Below are 22,668 nucleotides of genomic sequence, written 5' to 3' on the forward strand. Positions count from 1 at the left end.
GAAAGGCAGAGAGATTGGGGCAGAATTGTTTCCTTCCCTCTCCCCACCATGCCTGATGATATTTTTTTCATATTGCCTGCCTCTCTGCCTAGCAGAGCTCATAGAAGGTAAGGTCAGTAGCTCACAGGAGGCAGAGCTGAAGGGGAGAGGAGTGCTCTGGTCAGTCCCCTCCCCCTCTCTATGCTTGCTGAAGATATTCTTCACTTCTCCCACCTCTCCATCCAACAGTCCAATGGGTGAGCTTTCTCTTTCCTCTGAATGGGGTAAGGAGGGAGGCTATTATGGGAGAAATATCCTTAGGTGCATCGGATAAAGGGGAAGGGAGCAACTCCCACCAGCACACATGCCATAGGTTTGCAATAAGAGCATCTATAATTACTGCTTTTGAATATCACACTTAAGACCTTTAAAAACCTCAGCCACCCCTGAAGCTGGAATTACAGGCATGTATCACTACATTTAGAACTTTATGCTTGGGGAAAACTCTAAATAAATGTGACTTACATTAGAAGAGACAGCTTCATCATAATGGGAAACACACCTCTAAATTATTATCCTTCCTCTCTTCTAGCTCCAAAAACAGTACATTCATCACACACAGTGAGCACTTGAGAAATGTTTGTCAAATGAGTAAATGAATTATCAAGTTCCCAAAGAGTATAACTAGAGAGTAAAGAGCTAATGACAATGCAAAATAAATTCTTTTGGGGTGTATATGTGTGTATACTTATTTATGAATTTTTCTGCATCTCTATTTCATTCCTTTGTCCTATCATATTAGACTCTAGAAGAAGTAGAAGATATGATGCCAGTAGTCAGTCAATAAATATTTTTTGTGTACCAGTTACTGCACTAAGGTCTGGGGATACAAAAGGAAGGAAATGAAGTTCCTAGAGAATCAGTAAAGAAGAAATTTGTTCTCAATATTCCTTATGGAAGGAATATGTCAATAAGAGAGTGATACATAAAACTGAATAATGACATCTAAACACACAAGTCTATGGTATTTTGAGCCACTGGTTAGCACAACAATAAAAGTTGTATACTACAGATGAATCACTTTTATATGAAAAGCCAAATATCTATGCAATTTGTTTAGCATAGTTTTCTCCAAATAACTTCATCAGGAAGGTTGTACTCAAGGGATCGTCTTCTACTATCACCCTTGCACGTTTAAATTATATCATTTAATCATTTAGTATTGGGAATAAAATGGTAATTTTATAGAAAAAAATGAGTCAACACCTTCATTTAGATATGATTCATTCCTAGTTCAGAACAATACTCTAGGGAACCAGACTTCACATTATTGCAAGGTCCTAGATGATGCTTAAATTTATTTGGAGCCATAACACGTAATGATTTGGGGGGCATCTACTATATATCATGAACCCATGTCCCATAGACATCTTAAACTCAGTAAATCCTAAAATGATTTTATCTTTCTCAGGTAGGCAGCTAGGGGGTTCAGTGGTTGAGCCTAAGGATTTTGAGAAAGGAATGCCTGCATTTGAATCTTGACTCAGCATTTACCTTCTGTGTGACCCTTGTTAAGTCATTTAATTTCTGTCTTTAATTTTTTATACCTAAAATATGTGGATAAAAATAGCATGTATTTAACAGGGCTATTGTAAGATTCAAATAAGTTAATATATATAACATATGTGTATATATATATATATATATCAACACATATATAAAAAGGAGACATATATTTTTATATATGTTTTCCTTTATAATTTTTATGAAATATCTTCTTTTTCCTCTACTTAAAGAGATATTCCTGGTAACAAAGGATAAAAAAGGAGACACATATACCTCCTTTTTATATATGTATGTGTGTAGATATAGATATATGTGTATATGTTTCCTTTTTTTCCCCTTTGTTACCGGGAATAGCTCTTTAAGTAGAGGATAAAACAAGATGTTTCAGTAAAAATTAGAAAGCAAAAAGAAAATACAAGACCCAACAGGTTACCTCCAGAAATTCTCTATGTCAACACCACTAGTCATTTCTTTCTTGAATGTAAGAATTAAACCGAGAGGAGTGGTGGCCCTCCCCAACCATGCCACTGGTTTCTCTATCATTTGAAAGAGGACATACAACTACACCAAAAGCATCAGTAAATTACGTTAAACTTTCATTAAATATTTCATATTTACTTAATTATGGCTTCTAACAGATGCCAAAATTCTTTTTAACGGAGCCTTATCTGTGGATACGTGCTTTACACATGCACTCATGCACACACACATTCCAAGTGTCATATGAATGTAGAATATTTTAACCTTTTATAGGGCAGTTTATCAATGTACCCTTGACCTACTCTACTAAAATTGCCTCTTTGAAATCTGGGTCCTAGATTTAGTGAACAAACAGAATAAATATGTTTATTATTTTGGCTCAAAGTAAAATAATTTAATTATTTATTCAAATTAGGAGTTACCATTTTAACCAGATAATAGCTTTGAGCTAATATTTTCTAAAATCAGAGTCTCACAGAGATGTTAACACAGCAGACTGACATTCCTTGTTAGTTAAGGAGAGAGAAGGGGAAAAAGGTGAAAAATTAGAAAGAAAATGGCCCATGCTTCCATTTACCCAAATCAAAAGGAAAAGAGAATATATGTGTATATTTCCCCAAAATCCCATTCATCTAAGGAAAGATTCCTCATTAAAAAAATCTCTCTAAATAGACATATACATGTATAAGAATATGCATATATATATATATTTTATACCAATCTATAAATACAGATATATCTATGTAGAATCTTGCTTTCCATCAACAGAGATGTCATGTTCTATCTCATCCTTCTGTTCCTGCCAGACTTTCTCGGATCACAAACATTCCCGTAGCTTTGTCAGAGATCATCTCATTCATAATTCTCTTAGATTCAGATGTTAAATAAATCAAATCCTCTCTACTTCGTTTCTTTTATTCACCTACAGAAACAAGTTGTCAATTATTTAAGGACTAAATACATAGTTGTAGACCCACGAGGGTCAACTGTTCTGTATTCAGTCATATTCTTGCTGATAAACAGATGATCTCATAGGCAGTGGCATAGTTTTTATTTTTGTCCAAAGGTTTGGACCACTTTAGCTCTATCTTAATCCTGAAATCACTTTTGTCACAGAACAAAAAAAAATACCTTTATGTTATTCCTTTTAGGCCTACATTGATTAGTTCTAATTTGTTTTTCCTTTATGTTAAAAACATCTATGGTTGAGTGGGTGGGAGCTGCCAGGACTTGAGAGATTATATTAGTGTCACTAGACATAGGTCTTGCTTTCTTTTAGGCCTTCTCACTGCTTTTACAAATTTACCAATAAATTTAATTTGATACAAATTACATCACATGGGTCCACTGAAATCAACATTTATTGCTTTAGCATGCCTTAGCGATCCTTCTGAGTACAAAGTGAAGCCTTCAAAAACTACTATAGTTTGCTTGAGTGACTCGGTTAGAAATCAAATTAGGAAACTATAAGGCATAGGGCCTCTTTTTGGTACATTTTTGCATCTGTTCAAATCATAGACTATAATTCAAAAATGTAAATTTATTTCTCTTTTCTTTTAGATTTAACCTAAAGTTGTCTATGATGCTTTCATCATGAATTTTTGTAATTTTAAACATAAATAGACCATATATACATGAATATAAACAAATGTACATATTTCATGCATATATGCATACATATGTATGCAGAAACATATATGTATATATCCAAACAATGTCATAGAAGGGGTATGTATGCCTGCACATACATATATACATTCCTTTGATTCCATGGAAGCTATTTCTTTTGGAAATAATTTACTTTTCCATTTTCATGATGGTATTCATAAATTAAGTTTTCAGGGTATCAGCCAGAAAATCCTACTGAGATTCATGGGCTAAAATTTCCATTTAACTTTAGTTTCATCTCAAATCCTGGAGCTTGTTATGTAAGCTATAAGAGTAGTTTCTGGTCTTTTCACATTTTTTTATGATAGGAAACTTAATGTATGACTTCTCTACCATAATATTTCTTTGGATGTTTTAATTATCTTCTACTTTATTTAGTTTTAGAATTTTAATGGAAATCATCTCCCCCATTCCAATTTAAACCCAATTTTTACTTAATCACATTAGTCTCCTCTTCAATTTAAGTTTTTCATATATATACATGGAAATGGTCTCAATTCTTTGTCAAAATTCTGTTATTTTATAATGAGATAGTCAAGAAAACAAAATTATGTTCCTTAGTACTACCTGGGAGCTCTCATTGTTCACTTCTATTGCCTTTTTCTGTCATACGTTATTATCCTTCAGTTGAAATCAGAGATGGATACCTCACTGTCCTAATAATTATTTTGATTTCTTATTTATAATTTCATCATCGCCAGAGAAAAATTCTACTTGTATTTCTATATTTCACTTCTATTCAGACTGTATCATTTTATCCCATGTTAACTACCAAAAAATGTTGTTAATTGTTTTGTTTGATCATTCCTGTAAGGTCCACTTATATATGTTTACTCAATTATATTAAATCCAATTGGGATATATTAAAGAACCAACATTGGAGCTGTGCTAGATACTAGGGATATAGACATGGGTATATATATCCATATATACATGGATTTATACATATATTTGTATATGTATACATAAATCCAAGTATGCATATATGTCCACCCATGAGTGTAGGTGTGTAGTCTTTGCCCTCAGGTTATTAACATTCTTTTTTTTTTTTCCTGTTTTTTTTTTTTTAATTTTAATATTATTTTATTTGGTCGTTTTCATACATTATTCACTGGAAACAAAGATCGTTTTCTTTTCCTCCCCTCCCCCCCCCCCCCCGCCTTTCCCTCTCCCATAGCCGACGCATGATTCCACTGGTTATCACATGTGTTCTTGACTCGAACCCATTTCCCTGTTGTTGGAGTTTGCATTATAGTGTTCATTTAGAGTCTCTCCTCAGTCTTATCACCTCCAACCCTGTGGTCGAGCAGTTGCTTTTCAGCGGTGTTTTTACTCCCACAGTTTATCCTCTGCTTGTGGGTAGTATTTTTTTTTTTAGATCCCTGCAGATTGTTCAGGGAAATTGCATTGATACTTATGGAGAAGTCCATCACCTTCGATTGTACCACAATGTATCAGTCTCTGTGTATAATGTTTTCCTGGTTCTGCTCCTTTCGCTCTGCATCACTTCCTGGAGGTTGTTCCAGTTCACATGGAATTCCTCCACTTTATTATTCCTTTTAGCACAATAATATTCCATCACCAACATATACCACAATTTGTTTAGCCATTCCCCAATTGAGGGGCATCCCCTCATTTTCCAATTTTTGGCCACCACAAAGAGCGCAGCTATGAATATTCTTGTACAAGTCTTTTTGTCCATTATCTCTTTGGGGTACAAGCCCAGCAGTGCTATGGCTGGATCAAAGGGCAGACAGTCTTTTATCGCCCTTTGGGCATAGTTCCAAATTGCCCTCCAGAATGGTTGGATCAATTCACAACTCCACCAGCAATGAATTAATGTCCCCACTTTGCCACATCCCCTCCAGCATTCATTACTTTGCATAGCTGTCATGTTAGCCAATCTGCTAGGTGTGAGATGATACCTCAGGGTTGTTTTGATTTGCATCTCTCTGATTATAAGAGATGTAGAGCACTTTTTCATGTGCTTATTAATAGTTTTGATTTCTTTGGCTGAGAATTGCCTGTTCATGTCCCTTGCCCATTTGTCAATTGGAGAATGGCTTGATTTTTTGTACAATTGATTTAGTTCTTTATAAATTTTAGTAATTAAACCCTTGTCAGAGGTTTTTATGAAGATTGTTTCCCAATTTGTTGCTACCCTTCTGATTTTGGTTACATTGGTTTTGTTTGTACAAAAACTTTTTAATTTGATGTAATCCAGATTATTTATTTTGCATTTTGTAATTCTTTCTAATTCTTGCTTGGTTTTGAAGTATTTCCCTTCCCAAAGGTCTGACATGTATACTATTCTGTGTTCGCCTAATTTTCTTATAGTTTCTTTCTTTATGTTCAAGTCATTCATCCATTTTGAATTTATCTTGGTGTAGGGTGTGAGGTGTTGATCTAAGCCTAATCTTTCCCACACTGTCCTCCAATTTTCCCAACAGTTTTTATGAAATAGTGGATTTTTGTCCCAAAAGCTGGGATCTTTGGGTTTGTCATATACTGTCTTGCTGAGGTTGCTTGCCCCCAGTCTATTCCACTGATCCTCCTTTCTGTCTCTTAGCCAGTACCAAATTGTTTTGATGACCGCTGCTTTATAATATAGTCTGAGATCTGGGACTGCAAGACCCCCTTCCTTTGTATTTTTTTTCATTAATTCCCTGGGTATCCTTGATCTTTTGTTTTTCCAAATGAACTTTGTTATGTTTTTTTCTAAATCAGTAAAAAAAATTTTTGGGAGTTCCATGGGTATGGCACTAAATAGATAGATGAGTTTGGGTAGGATGGTCATTTTTATTATATTGGCTCGTCCTACCCATGAGCAGTTAATGTTCTTCCAATTGTTCAAGTCTAGTTTTAGTTGTGTGGAAAGTGTTTTGTAGTTGTGTTCATATAGATCCTGTGTTTGTCTCGGGAGATAGATTCCTAAGTATTTTATTTTGTCTTGGGTAATTTTGAATGGGATTTCTCTTTCTAGTTCTTGCTGCTGAGCTGTGTTGGAATTATATAGAAATGCTGATGACTTATGTGGGTTTATTTTGTATCCTGCAACTTTGCTAAAGTTGTTGATTATTTCAATTAACTTTTTGGTTGAATCTCTAGGATTCTTTAAGTAGACCATCATGTCATCTGCAAAGAGTGATAATTTGGTCTCCTCCTTGCCTATTTTGATGCCTTCAATTTCTTTTTCTTCTCTAATTGCTACTGCTAGTGTTTCTAATACAATGTCAAATAATAGAGGTGATAATGGGCATCCTTGTTTCACTCCTGATCTTAATGGGAATGGATTTAGTTTATCCCCATTGCAGATGATATTAGCTGATGGTTTTAGATATATACTGTTTATTATTTTTAGGAATGACCCTTCTATTCCTATGCTTTCTAGTGTTTTTAGTAGGAATGGGTGTTGTATTTTATCAAAGGCTTTTTCTGCATCTATTGAGATAATCATGTGATTCTTGTTGGTTTGCTTGTTGATGTGGTCAATTATGTGGATAGTTTTCCTAATGTTGAACCAGCCCTGCATCCCTGGTATGAATCCTACTTGATCATGGTGGATGACCCTTCTAATCACTTGCTGGAGTCTTTTTGCTAGTATCCTATTTAAGATTTTTGCATCTATATTCATTAGGGAGATTGGCCTATAGTTTTCTTTCTCTGTTTTTGGCCTGCCTGGCTTTGGAATTAGTACCATGCTTGTGTCATAAAAGGAGTTTGGTAGGACTCCCTCTTTGCTTATTATGTCGAATAGTTTGTGTAATATTGGGGTTAACTGTTCTCTGAATGTTTGATAGAATTCACTGGTGAATCCATCAGGCCCTGGGGATTTTTTCTTAGGCAGTTCTTTGATGGCTTGATGGATTTCAATTTCTGATATGGGATTATTTAAGAAAACTATTTCTTCTTCTGTTAGTCTAGGCAATTTATATTTTTGTAAATATTCATCCATATCACCTAGATTGGTAAATTTATTGCCATATAGTTGGGCAAAGTAGTTTTTAATGATTGCCTTAATTTCCTCTTCATTTGAGGTGAGATCCCCCTTTTCATCCTTGATGCTATTAATTTGCCTTTCTTCTTTCCTTTTTTTAATTAAATTAACCAGTACTTTGTCTATTTTGTCTGTTTTTTCAAAGTACCAGCTTCTAGTCTTGTTTATTAGCTCAATAGTTCTGTCACTTTCTATTTTATTAATTTCTCCCTTAATTTTTAGGATCTCTAGTATGGTTTTCTTCTGGGGGTTTTTAATTTGTTCATTCTCAAGTTTTTTGATTTGCATTTCCAGTTCCTTGGTCTCTGTCCTCCCTAATTTGTTAATATATGCACTCAGGGATATGAATTTTCCTCTAAGTACTGCCTTGGCTGCATCCCATAAGGTTTGAAAGGATGTTTCGCCGTTGTCATTTTCTTCAACGAAATTGTTAATTGTTTCTATGATTTCTTCTCTAACTAAATGGTTTTGGAGTATCATGTTATTTAATTTCCAATTAATTTTTGATTTGGGTCTCCATGTACCCTTGCCGATCAATATTTTAATTGCCTTGTGATCTGAAAAGGCTGCAGTTAATATTTCTGCTTTTCTGCATTTAAGTGCCATGTTTCTATGACCTAGTGTATGATCTATTTTTGTGAATGTGCCATGTGGTGCTGAAAAGAAGGTGTATTCTTTTTTGTCCCTATTTATTTTTCTCCATATGTCTATTAATTCTAATTTTTCTAAGATTTCATTCACCTCTTTTACCTCTTTCTTATTTATTTTTTGATTTGATTTATCTAAATTTGATAGTGGTTGGTTCAAGTCTCCCACTAATATGGTTTTACTGTCTAATTCCTCCTTCAATTCTCCTAGTTTCTCTATTAAAAATTTGGATGCTATACCATTTGGTGCATACATGTTGATTAGTGATATTTCCTCATTGTCTATACTTCCTTTTAGCAGAATATATTTGCCTTCCCTGTCCCTTTTGATCAGGTCTATTTGTACTTTGGCTTTGTCAGATATCATGATTGCAACTCCTGCCTTCTTTCTATCGGTTGAGGCCCAAAAGGTCTTACTCCAACCTTTAATTCTAACCTTGTGAGTGTCAACCCGTCTCATATGTGTTTCTTGAAGACAACATATGGTAGGGTTTTGTTTTCTAATCCAATCTGCTATTTGTCTGCGTTTTATGGGTGAGTTCATCCCATTCACGTTCAAAGTTATGATTGTTATTTGTGGATTCGCTGGCATTTTGATGTCTTCCCCTAGTTCTGACCTTTCTTCTTTAGCTTTCTCCTTTTGAACCAGTGATTTACTTTAGGTCAGTCCCCCTAGTCCCCTCCCTTGAGATGCTTCCCTTTCTAGCCCCTCCCTTTTTATGCTCCCTTCCCCTCCCCCCTCTCCTTCCCTCCCTTTTTGTGCTCCCTCCCCCCTCCCCCTCCTTAATTTTCCTTTCTTTCTTGCCCTAATGGATAAGATAGAATTCAGGATCCCACTGGATCTAGATGTTCTTCCCTCTCAGATTTGATTTCACTGAGAGTAAGGTTTAAGTACTTCCACTTCAAGCTCTCTTCCTCTCCTTCTCATATGAGAGTTCTTCCCCTCCCCTTCCCATGTGTATCTTTATATGGGAAAGTTTATTCTATTGATTCCCCCCCTATTTCTTGAAGTTAATCTTAGTATTATCACGGTTCCCCCCTCCCTTTTCCTTTTTTTGCCCCAACTTTCCCCAAATCTTCTTGATTCCCCAATCTTTCCCTATGCATGTTTCTTCTAACTACTCTTATGATGATACAATTTATGAGAGTTACACAAAACATTTTCCCCACATATTAATATATATAATTAGATGTAAATGTAGTCCTTATAGAAGAGAGTTTGACTTAAAGAGAAAGATAAGATTTATCTCCTTTTCCCTTTCTTTCATATTTACCTTTTCATGTTTCTCTTGCTTTCTGTGCTTGGATATCGAACTTTCCACAGAGCTCTGGTCTTTTCTTAGCAAATGCTTGGAAATCTTCTATTTTGTTGAATGCCCATACTTTCCCCTGGAAGTATATAGTCAGTTTTGCTGGGTAGTTGATTCTTGGTTGGAGACCCAGCTCTCTTGCCTTTCTAAATATCGTGTTCCATGCTTTGCGGTCTCTTAGTGTGTTAGCCGCTAAGTCATGTGTGATCCTTATGGGAGCCCCCTTGTATCTGAAGCTCCTCTTCTTGGCTTCTTGTAGGATTTTCTCCTTTACTTGGAAGCTCTTGAATATGGCAATTACATTCCTAGGCGTTGTCTTTTGGGGATTTAGTATAGAAGGTGTTCTATGAATCCTTTCTATTTCTATTTTGCCCCCTTGCTCCAGAACGTGGGGGCAATTTTCTTTTATAATCTCCTCTAGAATAAAATCCAATTTGTTGTTTACCTCTGGTTTTTCTGGGAGACCGATGATACGGAGATTTTCTCGTCTTCCTCTGTTCTCCAGGTCCGTGACCTTCTCAGTGAGATATTTTCTGTTTTCTTCCAATTCATTAATTGTTTGGGTTTGCTTTATTGATTCTTGCTGTTTTATCATCTCACTTTCTTCGAGGTCCTTAATTCTGGTCATTAGGGACTGGATTTGCTTTTCAGCCTTGTCTGCCCTTGTATTGGCTGCTTCGAGTTCTTTTTCCAATTGAGCAGTCTTATCTGTCAGACAGCTGATCTCTTTCTCCCATTTTTCTTTCCAGAAGGTTTCCATCTTTTGGATAAGTTCCAGTTTGAGATCTTCCAGAGCTTGTTGATAGTTTCCATTTTGGGAGGCGTGTTCTGAATTTTTTTGGATTTCCTCTTCATTCTCCTCTTTCCCTTGGGTACTTCCACCATAAAAGTTTTCAATAGTCACTTTTTTCCCTTTCTTCCTGGAGGCTTGATTTTGGGCCATGTGAGCCATCCCTTTGGTGGTTTTATTTCCCTTTCCTTTTTGGTCTGGGGTCTGGGTTATAAGAGTGGTTTTTCTGTGAATTTAGGTTGCTTCAGACTAGTTCTTCCCAGCCTCCGAGCCCAGGTATTCAGCTCCGCCCAGATAATCCGTGCGCCTTGTTCAGCGCAGCCCGCCCGAAGTCCGCTGGCTTCTCCAGTGAAAGCGCCCTGAGACGTTTTTTCCTGGCAGTCCCCAGATCCCAAGGACCCTGGAGTGCCCCCCCAGACAGAGACGCTCCCCACTCACTCGCTGTCCCGGTGAGCGCTCAGGTAGCTCACTCTGGTTTAGTGGGGGAGGTGGGGTGGGGGAAGGGCGGCTCAGTTCACTTTTCTGTGCAAGCTTTTCCTTCTTATTTTAGTGTGGAAATGTTCAAGCCCCACGTACCTTTGCCTCTGTGGGGTACTGGGGAGTCCTTCTGTTCCTCCAAAGGTGATTTTATGCTCCTTTGATGTAGTCTATTTCGTTCGGTGCTGGGGAGAGGAAACGTGCCGCGTCTAGATTGCAGCCATGATTACCCGGAAGTCCTATTAACATTCTTAAAGAGAGATGAAACCTACAAAATTGCTATAACATTTTATGATATATGTGCATATGAGAAATAAGAGAAAGAAGTGAATGATTTGAGTAAGAAGGAAATATTTCTAGCTTGGAAAGATTGTCAGAAAAGTTAAAACAAGAAGTTGGTTTTCAAGTAAAAGAGGGATTCTGATAAAAATAGTTTATTTCAGGCACAAAGAACAGCACTAGTAGATGTATTTTATATAGGGGAGAGTAAAATGACCTAAGTAAAGGAATAGTACTTTAGTTTTTCAGAGAAAGTGTATGAAATGGGAATTATATAAAAAGTAGAAAAGGTAGATTTTGAGTAAGACTGCAGAGAGTATTTAATGCTAGAATGAAGTATTTACTTTTTAAATATATAAATCATATTTATTATTATTACTATGTACAGAAAGTATTTATTTTTTTAGGACAGAGAACATCAGTGAAGAGTACTAAGGAAAAGAGAACTATAAGATAAAGTTAAGTTCAGATGCCATCATATATGTAAAACTCTATGAATATGAACATATGTGCCCACTGTGACTTAGACAGTCCTGTATAGAGACTAATTTGGGAAAGAATGGAGCCACAGGGAGAAAGACAATCTCCTGATTTTTGTGCTTGAGTGACTAAGAGAAGGTTGGTACCATCAACATAAACAGATAATTCAAGATGCTCAATTTTATTGGTAATATTTGTTTTAGTTTTTAGCATACTGAATTTGAAATATGAAGGCAGGAAATATTGAATAACCTGTAGTTGAAAATAGAAGACTAAATGTTGGGGAGAACATGGTGTTAGACACAGAGGACTGGGACTCATTTGCATAGAAGTGACCCCTGGAACACAGAAAAGGGGAATTTTTTTTCCAAAGGAAAAGAAGAATATGAGACAATGCCTTTGTGGATTTTAACACCTGGGAGAGGAAGGGGGAAAAAAGAACATGGAAGGGAAGCTAAGAAAGAGTGGTCAGACTGATAACCTGAAGCCATTTTTATTTCAGAAGAGCATGTTGATAACAATAAAAACCAAGCAGTGGAAAGAGAGCAAGGTCAAATGTACAGCAATCCTAGCAGAGATCTAATTAAAGGAGGCAATGCAGAGGTTTGAGCAGAAAATGGGTGATAAAGCACGGGAGGTGAATAAAGACTATTTCTGCTTAATGTTTCATGGTAAAGGAGAAAAAAGGCATAAGAAAATAGTTTGGCTATTAGGACCCACTCAAAGGAGTAAATGAGGGAGTATAAATGTGAATATGAAGCATATGTGTCTCTGTGGGGAAATATGCATGCAAATATTTATATTTTGTAAGGTAGGAAAGAACAGAAATAATTTAGAAGGAGAAAGGAAGGGGCCAGTAAAAAAAGAGAAGCAGAAAGAACAAGAAAGAAGTAGTACAATTGATAGAGCAAAGTTGTGGGAGAAACAAGAATGGAATAGTATGAAATAGCTAAGCAAAGGAAGGTTTTAGCTTTGGCAAGGAAGTGAACCACTTTTTCCTTAGAAACTGGAAAAAATGGGCAAAGACAGAAGTTTTGAGATATGAAGTCTGGTAGATAAAGGAGTTTATTTCAAATTACCTCATTCTTTAAAAAAAAAAAAAACAAAAAGGAAAGTGAGTTCATCTGCTGAGAATGAGTATGGTGTGGGATGAGAAAAAGAATTAGAATAGTCAATGTAGGGAATGTAAATGAGACTAAGTGGTGAATAAAAGACTCCTAGAAAGCCATATGGGACCAGTTCAGGTGGGAGGAAAGCTTAAATGTGTCCTATATCTAAGTAACACAGATTTCTATCTTCTTCCATGGCCTCAGGAATGAAAACAGAAAAGGAAGAGAGTAGATGTGTATATGGATTTCCCAAGAAATGCCAAGTCAGTAGACTAGCAGAGTAGAAATAGTAGATGTGAAATGGGCCACCATAAAAGGAACTGAGCGAGTCTGAATGCAAAAAGAAGCATATCATTTTTCACTTTACTTGTTCATGGGTTGTTTTTTTTTTTTTTGGAGGGGGAACAGAAGCAGCTTGGGTATTTTTTCGCAACATGATGACCATGGAAATATGTACTGCATGATAACAGACGTATAACCGGTATATTACATGTCATCTTAGGGAGTAGGAAGTGATGGAGCAAGGGAGAGAACATGGATTATAAAATATCAAAACTACTATTAAAATTACTATTATAATTGTATCTACATTTAACCTAGAAAATAATAAAATTAAATAATAAATTAAAAACAAAAAAAGTATAAATAAGGTTAAAAGGGACAATGAATTATTGGATCCTAAGATCATTGTTTTAAAGTTGGAAGGGACCACAGAGGACTTCTAACTCAGCTCATTCATTTTACAGATGAAGAAACTGAGCAATATAGATTAAGTGACTTGTTGAATGCCACACAGATATTAAGTAGCAGAGGGAGGAAGCTAGTATTATAATTATCATCGTCCTCAAAATTGGACCAATTTGACTCACAATTTCTACATTTAAATGGAAAAGTAGGTATCTGTGTCAATATTAGTTCTTTTGATTGTCTTTTTTTCCCCTCTCTCAAATAAAACCAGAGATATTTCCCATACTTTTGGTATTTTCCCTTTCTTCCTTTAGATTCCTTGTGAGTTGATTCATCCTTGCTCTCAGAATTTTGTCAATACAATTATAAATTAGCTCAATAAGCTGTCTATTCAGCTGTATTTCATAGGTTCAACACTATGAATTTTCAACAACTTTGCTTTTTTAAGATGGTAATTAAACCTGTTTCACATTGCAGTGGATTTCACTAAAGAGGCGTTCTCAATATTTTGGTTTTAAGGTATCTTTTTTGAATTTGAATTTGAAAGGAGTTTTGGAGAATCTCTCCATTGTTAGGTAATCCTTTCATTCAGCATGCTGCTTCTCTAAGATTAAAATGTGGCAGAAAAGGCATCACTGGAGTAGCTAACCCCAGTCATGAATGGATATCAGTTGAAGATAGTGCCTCCAGGTAGACAACCTGAGTCAAAAGTTGGAGTCTCTCTTTTTGAATATGTTAAGATCATTAATTAGGTAGATAACATAGAAGACAGAGTTATGGATTTGGAAACAAGAAAGACTGAGTTCAAATAGTTTTTCCAGATACTTATTATTAAGGGACTAGGTAAGTCACTAAAGTTTTCACCATTAATTTTTATAATTTATGAGGCTACAGACAAGTCACTTATTTTTTCTCAGTCCAAATTTCCTTATTGGTAAAATGGAGTAAAAATAGACTCACAAGGTTGTTGTGAGAATAAATTAAGGTAAATATATAATTGATTAGATAACCTTTTTAAATATAGATTCTAGATTAAATTATTTTTATTTTTTAAAAATCCAGATAAATATCAATATAATTTTTAACAATCATTTTCTGACATTTGTGATATATGTTCTCTCCCTACACTCCATTCCTCCTTTTTACCCATCCCAAAGACAGCAGATATTATGATATAGGTTGCATATGTTTACCATACAATACATATTTCTAGATGATTATTATTGATATTTTGGGTGCAGAGGGCTGGAGAGCTTCTGAGGTATCTTCCAATGCTAACACTTTGATTCTTTGACTCAATTAGCAAATATTTATTAAGGGCCTGCTACAAACTAAGCATTGTGTTAGGCACCAAGAACACAATTTAGAAGTTAAATAGAATTTATGCCAAGGGAGTTCATTTTCTTTTGATAGAAGAATGATTATTTGGAATTATCAGGAAGATTCAAGAAGCACTCTGATTCCTGCTCTTGTTCTTTAAGGAAGGGGTTATCAAAGAAGGGTTGACCAGATGTGAGAGAATAATGAATGTGGTGTGGGGAATGGAGCATTGGACTTGATATCAGGAACATCTATGTTCAAAATCCATCCTCAGACACTTACTAATTTTGTCACTCTGGGTGTTAGTTAATCTCTATCTGCCTCAGTTTCCTCATCTGTAACAGTGATAACAATACTTATCACTCAGGGTTATGGTGAAGATAAAAGTAGAGAGCTATGATGCACTTTTTGCAAGCCTTTAAAGTGCTATATAAATACTAATTATCATAATTATCATTTTTATCAATTGAGAATGACTCATATTCTTATATATTTGACAAAATTCTCTATACATCTTTAATATGTGCTCTCTCTGAGAAACTATAAAATGTTGCCCAATGTATTTCATTCCTTCTAATTTTGGTTACACTTATTTAATTTGTTAAAAATAATTTAATGTCTTCAAAATTATCCATTTTACATTTTACAATGCATCCTATCTCTAGTTTATTCATAAATTCTTCTATCTATTTAACTTATAGGTAACATTCTCTATTACGATAATTTATTTATACTAGCTTTATACTATGTCTGCTATCCATTTTGATCTTATCTTGGGAAATGGTGAAAAAGATATTGGTGTAAATCTAGTTTCTGCAAAACCACTTTCCAATTTTCCCAACAATTTTTTACCAAATAATAATTAATCATCCATTTTTAATTTTTATCAATTATTTATAATTTTATGACTATTAATAGTCCTTTTCCCTCTTATTTTATTGTATTTATTCAGAAGAAAGTTATGTTTGAGTTTATTAGAACAAAGTAGAAAATAAAAAGAGGAGAGACAAAGAAAGTACTCAGACTAAAGCATGGATTCCTAATACTCCAGTGGGTGGTAGGGCAGAGATGGTTGGCAATGGTTAGGGGTAGAAGAGAACTAAATTGGGATGAGAGGGTGGGAAGAGATGTTATGACAATGAAACATGTGTCTTGATAGGTGGGGATACTAGATGGCAGGGATGAAGTGGCAAATTGGTAATCTGTGCTATTTATAGGTTGAAGGGAGTCTCAGATACAGAAGTTTAGGATAAGAATTGGGCTAGAGACTGGTCCTGGCTTCACAAAATCATGCACAAAATTTGGGAGAGGATTTTTTTTTCCTGGGGAGGAGGAGACTATTTACCAACTTGAGTGGTACTATATATATGAATGTATATATCTACATATACACACAATTCTATATGTGACACAAAAATATATACAAATATGTGTGTATATATATATATAGATATAGATATATAGATATATAGACATCACATCTATGTGTATATATCTTCTCTCTCCCTCCTCTAAAAAGATATAGATATCAATAGACAATTAATAGACAATTTCCACACCTTGTTTTGAATTGATGGTCAGACTGATCCTTCAAAATAAGCTTATTTAACTTTACTTTCTTATAAGGGCTAATTATAAATGCTAAAAGAGTAGCACATTATTTCTCTGTGATAATATTTTTAATGTACTATTGCAGAGTTCATTCTAAATAATTACATTAGAAGAGGATGTTCCCTATAATACTCCAAAAAGATGAAGGGCACTTAATAAATTTTATTGTTGATGACAAAAAAGTATGTTCTTCAGCATTATACTTTCAATCTAAGTAAGAAAGGCAAATATTGAATTTTTTCATTTTCCTCTATTAAACATTAATATAGACATAATAACAAAATGGTTTTAAATTAATATCATTTTCTTGTAAAATTTGTTATTGAAACTGACAAAATAAATGACAAAACTAAGAAAATACATACCATTATCAAAATATCTGATGGTTGAATTTCTGGATACACTAGGGTCAAAATTTGCCATTAAAGGGGCTATGTACTGTGTGGCTGTTAGCATTCGGTGTACAATTTCTCCTGTATATATGAAACCTATAAGAAAAAATGGAAACAGAATAAATAATTTTGTAGATATTTAGGCATCACAACATAAGAAAATCCCAAAGTATATCATCCATCTATAAGACTAAAATATAATTTCTAACTTCTGGGTCATATGAACCAAAAATTTCAGACTAAACATTTTCCCCTTTCCTTACAACATCTCAAACCACTCAAAAAGAGAAATTTGGCATTAGATAGAAAATTAAAAAAAAAAAAAACATCATTTTTTCCATTGTTTAGGACACCTACAATCCAAAAGAAGTTAAAAAAAGTAAATTCCCCCAAACTTGAAAATTGATGTTCACTCACCCTGAGCTAAAGCTCGTACCCCTCCTCCCTCTCCTACAGTTCTGGCAATGAGGTTGTATTAGCAGATCTACTTTGGACCAGAAATTTCCTTATTGAGTTTATCTTAAGGAAGAAGCCACTGATAAGAACAAAGTGTTTGTATATTCCAAAATATTTATAGCACTTTTTGTGAATGTTAGAAATGGAAAACAAAGAAGATAATCACCAATCAGGGTATGGTTGAATAAGTTATGGCATCTGAATATAACAAAATATTACTTTGTTGTAAGAAAAAATATCTGTGATTAATACACAGAACCATGGAAAAATCTATATGAACTGATAAAGTTTTAGTAAATTGAGTAAAAAAAAATCCCAATGTTCAACAAAGCAAATGAAAGAAATAATGATCACATGGGACTTAAAATAAGATATATGAGAAGACACCCCCAGCATACCCTTTTAATGAGATGGGAGATCCAGAGGTATTACATGTATTTTCAGATTTTTTTCAATGTATTCAACAGTTATGCTGGTTTTTATTTTCTTTTCCCCTATTTTTATAAAGCATGACTTTCTGGGAAGGAGGATACAAAGGATACTATGATAATGTAAAAAGAGGAAATACTGATAAAAACTTATTTTTAAAAATATAATTTCTATACTTATGCTTCTCTTTAAAACAATATTGGTAGTTCCCTGTTCTAACTGATAATGAATTTAAACCAAAATAACTTGCCCATGAAATTATTTGTACTGTCTCTTCTATTACAACTCTAGCCAATAGTCAATTATTCACTTTGGGATTGACTGTGACAATTTTTAATTTTTAATTTAAAATTGGCTTTTTGCCACCATATTTTGGGCGACCTGCCATTACTGTCATCTCAGGAATACTGGCAATTTTTGTTATGAGTCAAAGTTCTAATTAGGAAGGTAAAGCTGAACTATAAGTATATATGTGTATATGTATTTATAATATGTATATGCATATAAACACATATCTTTGTATATATCATTGCAATTTGACTATATAGATATATAATATATTCAAAACCAAAATACAAAGTAAAATATTATTCCTTTCATTGAGATTAATTTCCTTAAATCATTTTCTTTGTCTAGAGTTATGATTTCACACATGTAAAAACATAGAAATTACCTTCATTGATATGAATTGGCAACTTATCAATAATTTATGGTCTTAAAAATGGCAGATTTAAACCAGATTTCTTGAATGCAAGAAGGGCTCTCTATACACTAGTCCATACTACCTCGATGTACTGTGAATGAGTGTTGATAGTTTAGTGCACAAAATAGTTTCCAGTTTTTATAAGAATAAATGTAACTTTGCTACCACCACTATTACTATTGATAGTTAAATTTTTTTTATTGAATAGGATAGGGGGACTTATTAGCAGATTAGTTCTACATAATTATTTCTGTTGAAGTAGAAGCTTGATAATTATATTTCAGAGATCTTTTATAGAACTGACATTTTCAGAAAGGATTAGACCAGATGCTTACAGATGTTGCCTCCAAGTTGGTGATTCTGTATTTTTTTAAACAAAAATATGTTTCTATATCTGTAGGTTATTTATAATCTATGTAACTTCACATTATTTTATTCTGCTATTCTAACCAAAATCATGATCTTTAATCCAGGATTTTTGATATGTACATCAGAAACTCCAACATGAGGTGTTTTATAATAAATAATTACAGAAGTGGGTTGTGTTTTGTCCATTACTTAGTTCCCTTTTCTATTTAGGGCACTAGATCTTCCTTTAAATCTCAATTTATTTTCCCTAGTGAGAAAGCAAGGGGGGGTGAGACACACAAACAGACATCATTTGGGGTCACATTTTTATATTCATGACATGAGTAACTGGTATTTATTTTAATGATATTTTAATTCTTATTGTCTATTAACATAATATCCAGAAAGAAGGTTCTTTACAGTTTATTATAAGCTTTTATACATTGATTTTCCCCATGCATGATTGCTCTGAAAGTTTCCCAATGGCAGATGCATCATTATGTTTATTACTCCTCCCCTGAATCCCATATTTCCACCGTTATGCCCCAAATGTTCAAAGACCAGAATCAAACCCTCAAAATCACATTCATGAAAAATAACTACCTTCTGTGTCTCTGGGTCATGAATTCTCCTTTCTTTTAATGGAATGCCTTCAAAATTTCACATAAAAATGGATGTTACTGGCAGCTAGATGCCCCCTTTATAGAGTGGTTAGTTGAGAACAGAATCCAGTTCCATTCCGAATAAACCCAGGTAGTTACCTAGCCTAATGGGAATTTTCAATTGGCTGCCAAATAAAGTTTTATTTTATGTAAAAAGTATGAAGCTGAAAGGATGGGAACTTCATCAGAAATACTGTCTGAAGGATTTATTTTTCCAGTGGGGGGAGGAGGGAATCCTTCTAAATGATGTGGTAACAGAAAATCAACGAGGAGCATCCTTGATTTGCAAAAGCATGGCCAGCACCGAGTCTACATGTTTAATCTTCACTGCTAATGCTTAAAATAAATGGAAAGAGCAAAATGAACTTCTCTTCGAATTGCTTTCTGTATAAATTTGGCAAGATGGCTCTCACTACTGTCTGTGACCTACTTTCTGGATTTTAGTCATCATTTATTGCTGTGTCCTTTCGCCAAGGAAGAATTTTCCAGACATACAATTTCCTGAACTACTTAATCCTTCCTTGGTGGGAGGGGTCTGGAAAATGTTCCAAAGGCAAGGATTTGATGAAATATAATGATGTCTGTTATGCTGTTTTTGCCCCTTTGGTTACTGCTGGTTTGAAATAAGCTATAAACCATGCCCTCCCAATGATTGTTTTCTCTTTTTTTTTATTAAGTTCCAAGAGTTCAAGGTAATAACAAGCAAAAATGCCATAATGAATGTGAAGCTTTGTTCATAAGATATATATTTTATTTTTTTATCTTTCATTAAAAATAGGAAAAGAAAACATATCTATGAAAACATCTGATGAAGGGAAGCTAAGTAATTGCCTGGAGACAGGAGATCCTAGGTTCAAGTCTGGCTTTCAACACTTCCTAGCTCTGTCATCCTGAGAATGTCATTTAATCCCAGTTTCCTAGTCCTCACCACTCTTCTTCCTTGCAACAAATACTTAGTGCCAATCCTAAGATAGAAATTAAGGTTTTAAAAAATCAGGGGAACTCTCAATGGCTGAGAAATAAAAATTTTACTGTGCCACAAACCCTGTAACCTACTTGGATTTCTATTTGAATTTTTAAAAAGAGGGAAAGTGGAGAGTGTTTTAAGGGTAGTAGTTAAGCTTTGGTTAATCTAAAGAATCAGATCCAGTTACAGAACTCAAAAGAGCCCTGGGGTCTAAAAACACTGAAAAAGTAGATTAATTTAGATTAATATCCCATTTGTTTATCTACCACTTTTATCTAAGTTTGCTAGATAATACAACATTTTGCTGACATTTTAGGTCTTTGGAAAACTCATAAGATTTCAGCTAACTTCAATATGAAAATGATCACTTTTTACAAGTTATTAGGCAAAATCCAAAACCTTATCATACACTCATACATCAGTAAACTTATTGGATAATTTCTTCCAGTCTTATTAGACTTTCACTCATAGCTTGAATTAAATTTATAGTAGGAATAATATTAGATTTGGAATGCTAAGGCCTGAGTTCTAATCTTCACGATACACTATGCACCTGTGACCTGGAATAAAATGCTTACCCTTTTTGAGACCCTTGTACCTTATCTGGGTGAGATGCCCTATAGGCTGTTTTCCAGCTCTGTGATCATTCTGCAATATAATGTATTATCTTCAAACTAATAGAAAACCATATTTATATTTTTCATTTTTTATTTAATTAATTTAGAATATTTCCATGGTTACATGATTCATGTTCTTTCCCTCCCCACTCCCAGAGCCATCGAGCAATTCCACTGGCTTTTACATGTATCATTGTTCAAAATCTCTTTCTATATTAATATTTGCAATAGAGTGATCATTTAAAGTCAACATCCCCAATCATATGCCCATTATACCATGCATTATACCATGGGATTGATCATATGAGAAAACCATATTTAGAAATGAGGTGATTATCCAGAAAATATACAAAAAATTAACGCAAGCATATTTGATTGGATGTGGTTCAAAATCTGGAGTTCAATATAATGCATTTCACTTTCAGTTTAAAATGCAAGCTGTCGGTAAATTCAGAAGCAAATTCAGGGCCATTGATTTTAGGCCCAAGATAAAATAAGTAATCATGTGTTCTATGACTAATGATATTAATATGATGATTATTTAGAACTCACTTATCTAGCAAGGACAACTATATCAAACACTGTTGTGAACCAGGAAGTATTAAAAAAATCTACAGAAAAAAATATGCCAACTAGTTTGTTTGAAAAGTTTATTTTAAAACTGATAAGATTTTCTGACAAGTGAACCCTATATTGCTTCACCCATTACAGTTCATTTTTTACTTTTAATACAATTAGAAATCCCTAGTTTCACTTCTGCACATTATTAATTACATTTTGCTGAGCTGAGTAGAGTTCCGAGATTCAATTTTTTGATGTGTACAATGGGAATATTTATACTTTTTTTCTGAAGGACATGATAGTACTTAAGGGAAAGCTAAATAAACTATAAAAAGTTATCCAAATGTTATGATAGTCAGCAAATACATAGGACTTTGAGATTCTCAAAGTGTTTCCTATATATTTATGTATACAAGTGTATATAATATATATAAAATATATTTATATTTTTTATATTTATATTTATATAAATTTTTTATATTTATATTTATTTTATATTTATATTTATACAAAATATATATAAATATATAGGAAGCACTATATATAAATATATAGGACTTTAAGATTTTCAAAGGGTTTCTTATATATTTATATATGAAATATATAAATATAAAGGAAGAACTACATGTAAATATATAGGACTTTGAGATTCTCAAAGTGCTTCATATATATAAATATATAAAAATGAATATATTTATATAACCATTTATTTAGTTTACTCCCTTCTGATAACTGAAAGGGAAATAAAAATAATCCAACTATACCTATTAACTCCACCTCAAATATCAATATTCTGTCTGAGACCTCACATTTTTTAAGCTTGATCTCACTAGCCATGGATAACCTAAATGTTTGTGACTTGCTAATAATCTATGGCAAAGTAGACGCTACCTTTGTTGGCATTTCATCTTGATTTCTGATTCTAATGGCTACTGTTAATGCCGGCCAATTAACCAACCAATCAAGCCAACTCAGAGGGAAACTTTTTATCTCTTTCACCAAAGCATCTCTGTTTGGAATTCCTGATTTAATAAAGCCCTCCTCACTCGTTTGAGAGAATAATGAGCTTATAAAGCATCACCCTCTGTTTATTGCAAGCAGTTGCTACATTTTATAGCAAGTGTCACGATGTA

General features: G+C 34.0%; 1 protein-coding gene across 2 annotated transcripts in view; it reads right to left on the reverse strand.

The window, feature by feature from the left end:
* PLXDC2 (plexin domain containing 2) overlaps window positions 1-22,668 on the reverse strand; it is a 596,178-nt gene that overhangs the window by 172,922 nt on the left and 400,588 nt on the right. For both annotated transcript variants that reach the window (XM_007504898.3, XM_056800138.1), the window contains one exon: window positions 16,766-16,888. In XM_007504898.3, coding sequence (XP_007504960.2) covers window positions 16,766-16,888 — 123 coding nt within the window. The remainder of the gene's footprint in view (window positions 1-16,765; window positions 16,889-22,668) is intronic.

The sequence above is a fragment of the Monodelphis domestica genome, chromosome 5 (assembly GCF_027887165.1).
Source record: "Monodelphis domestica isolate mMonDom1 chromosome 5, mMonDom1.pri, whole genome shotgun sequence".
NCBI lineage: Eukaryota > Metazoa > Chordata > Mammalia > Didelphimorphia > Didelphidae > Monodelphis > Monodelphis domestica.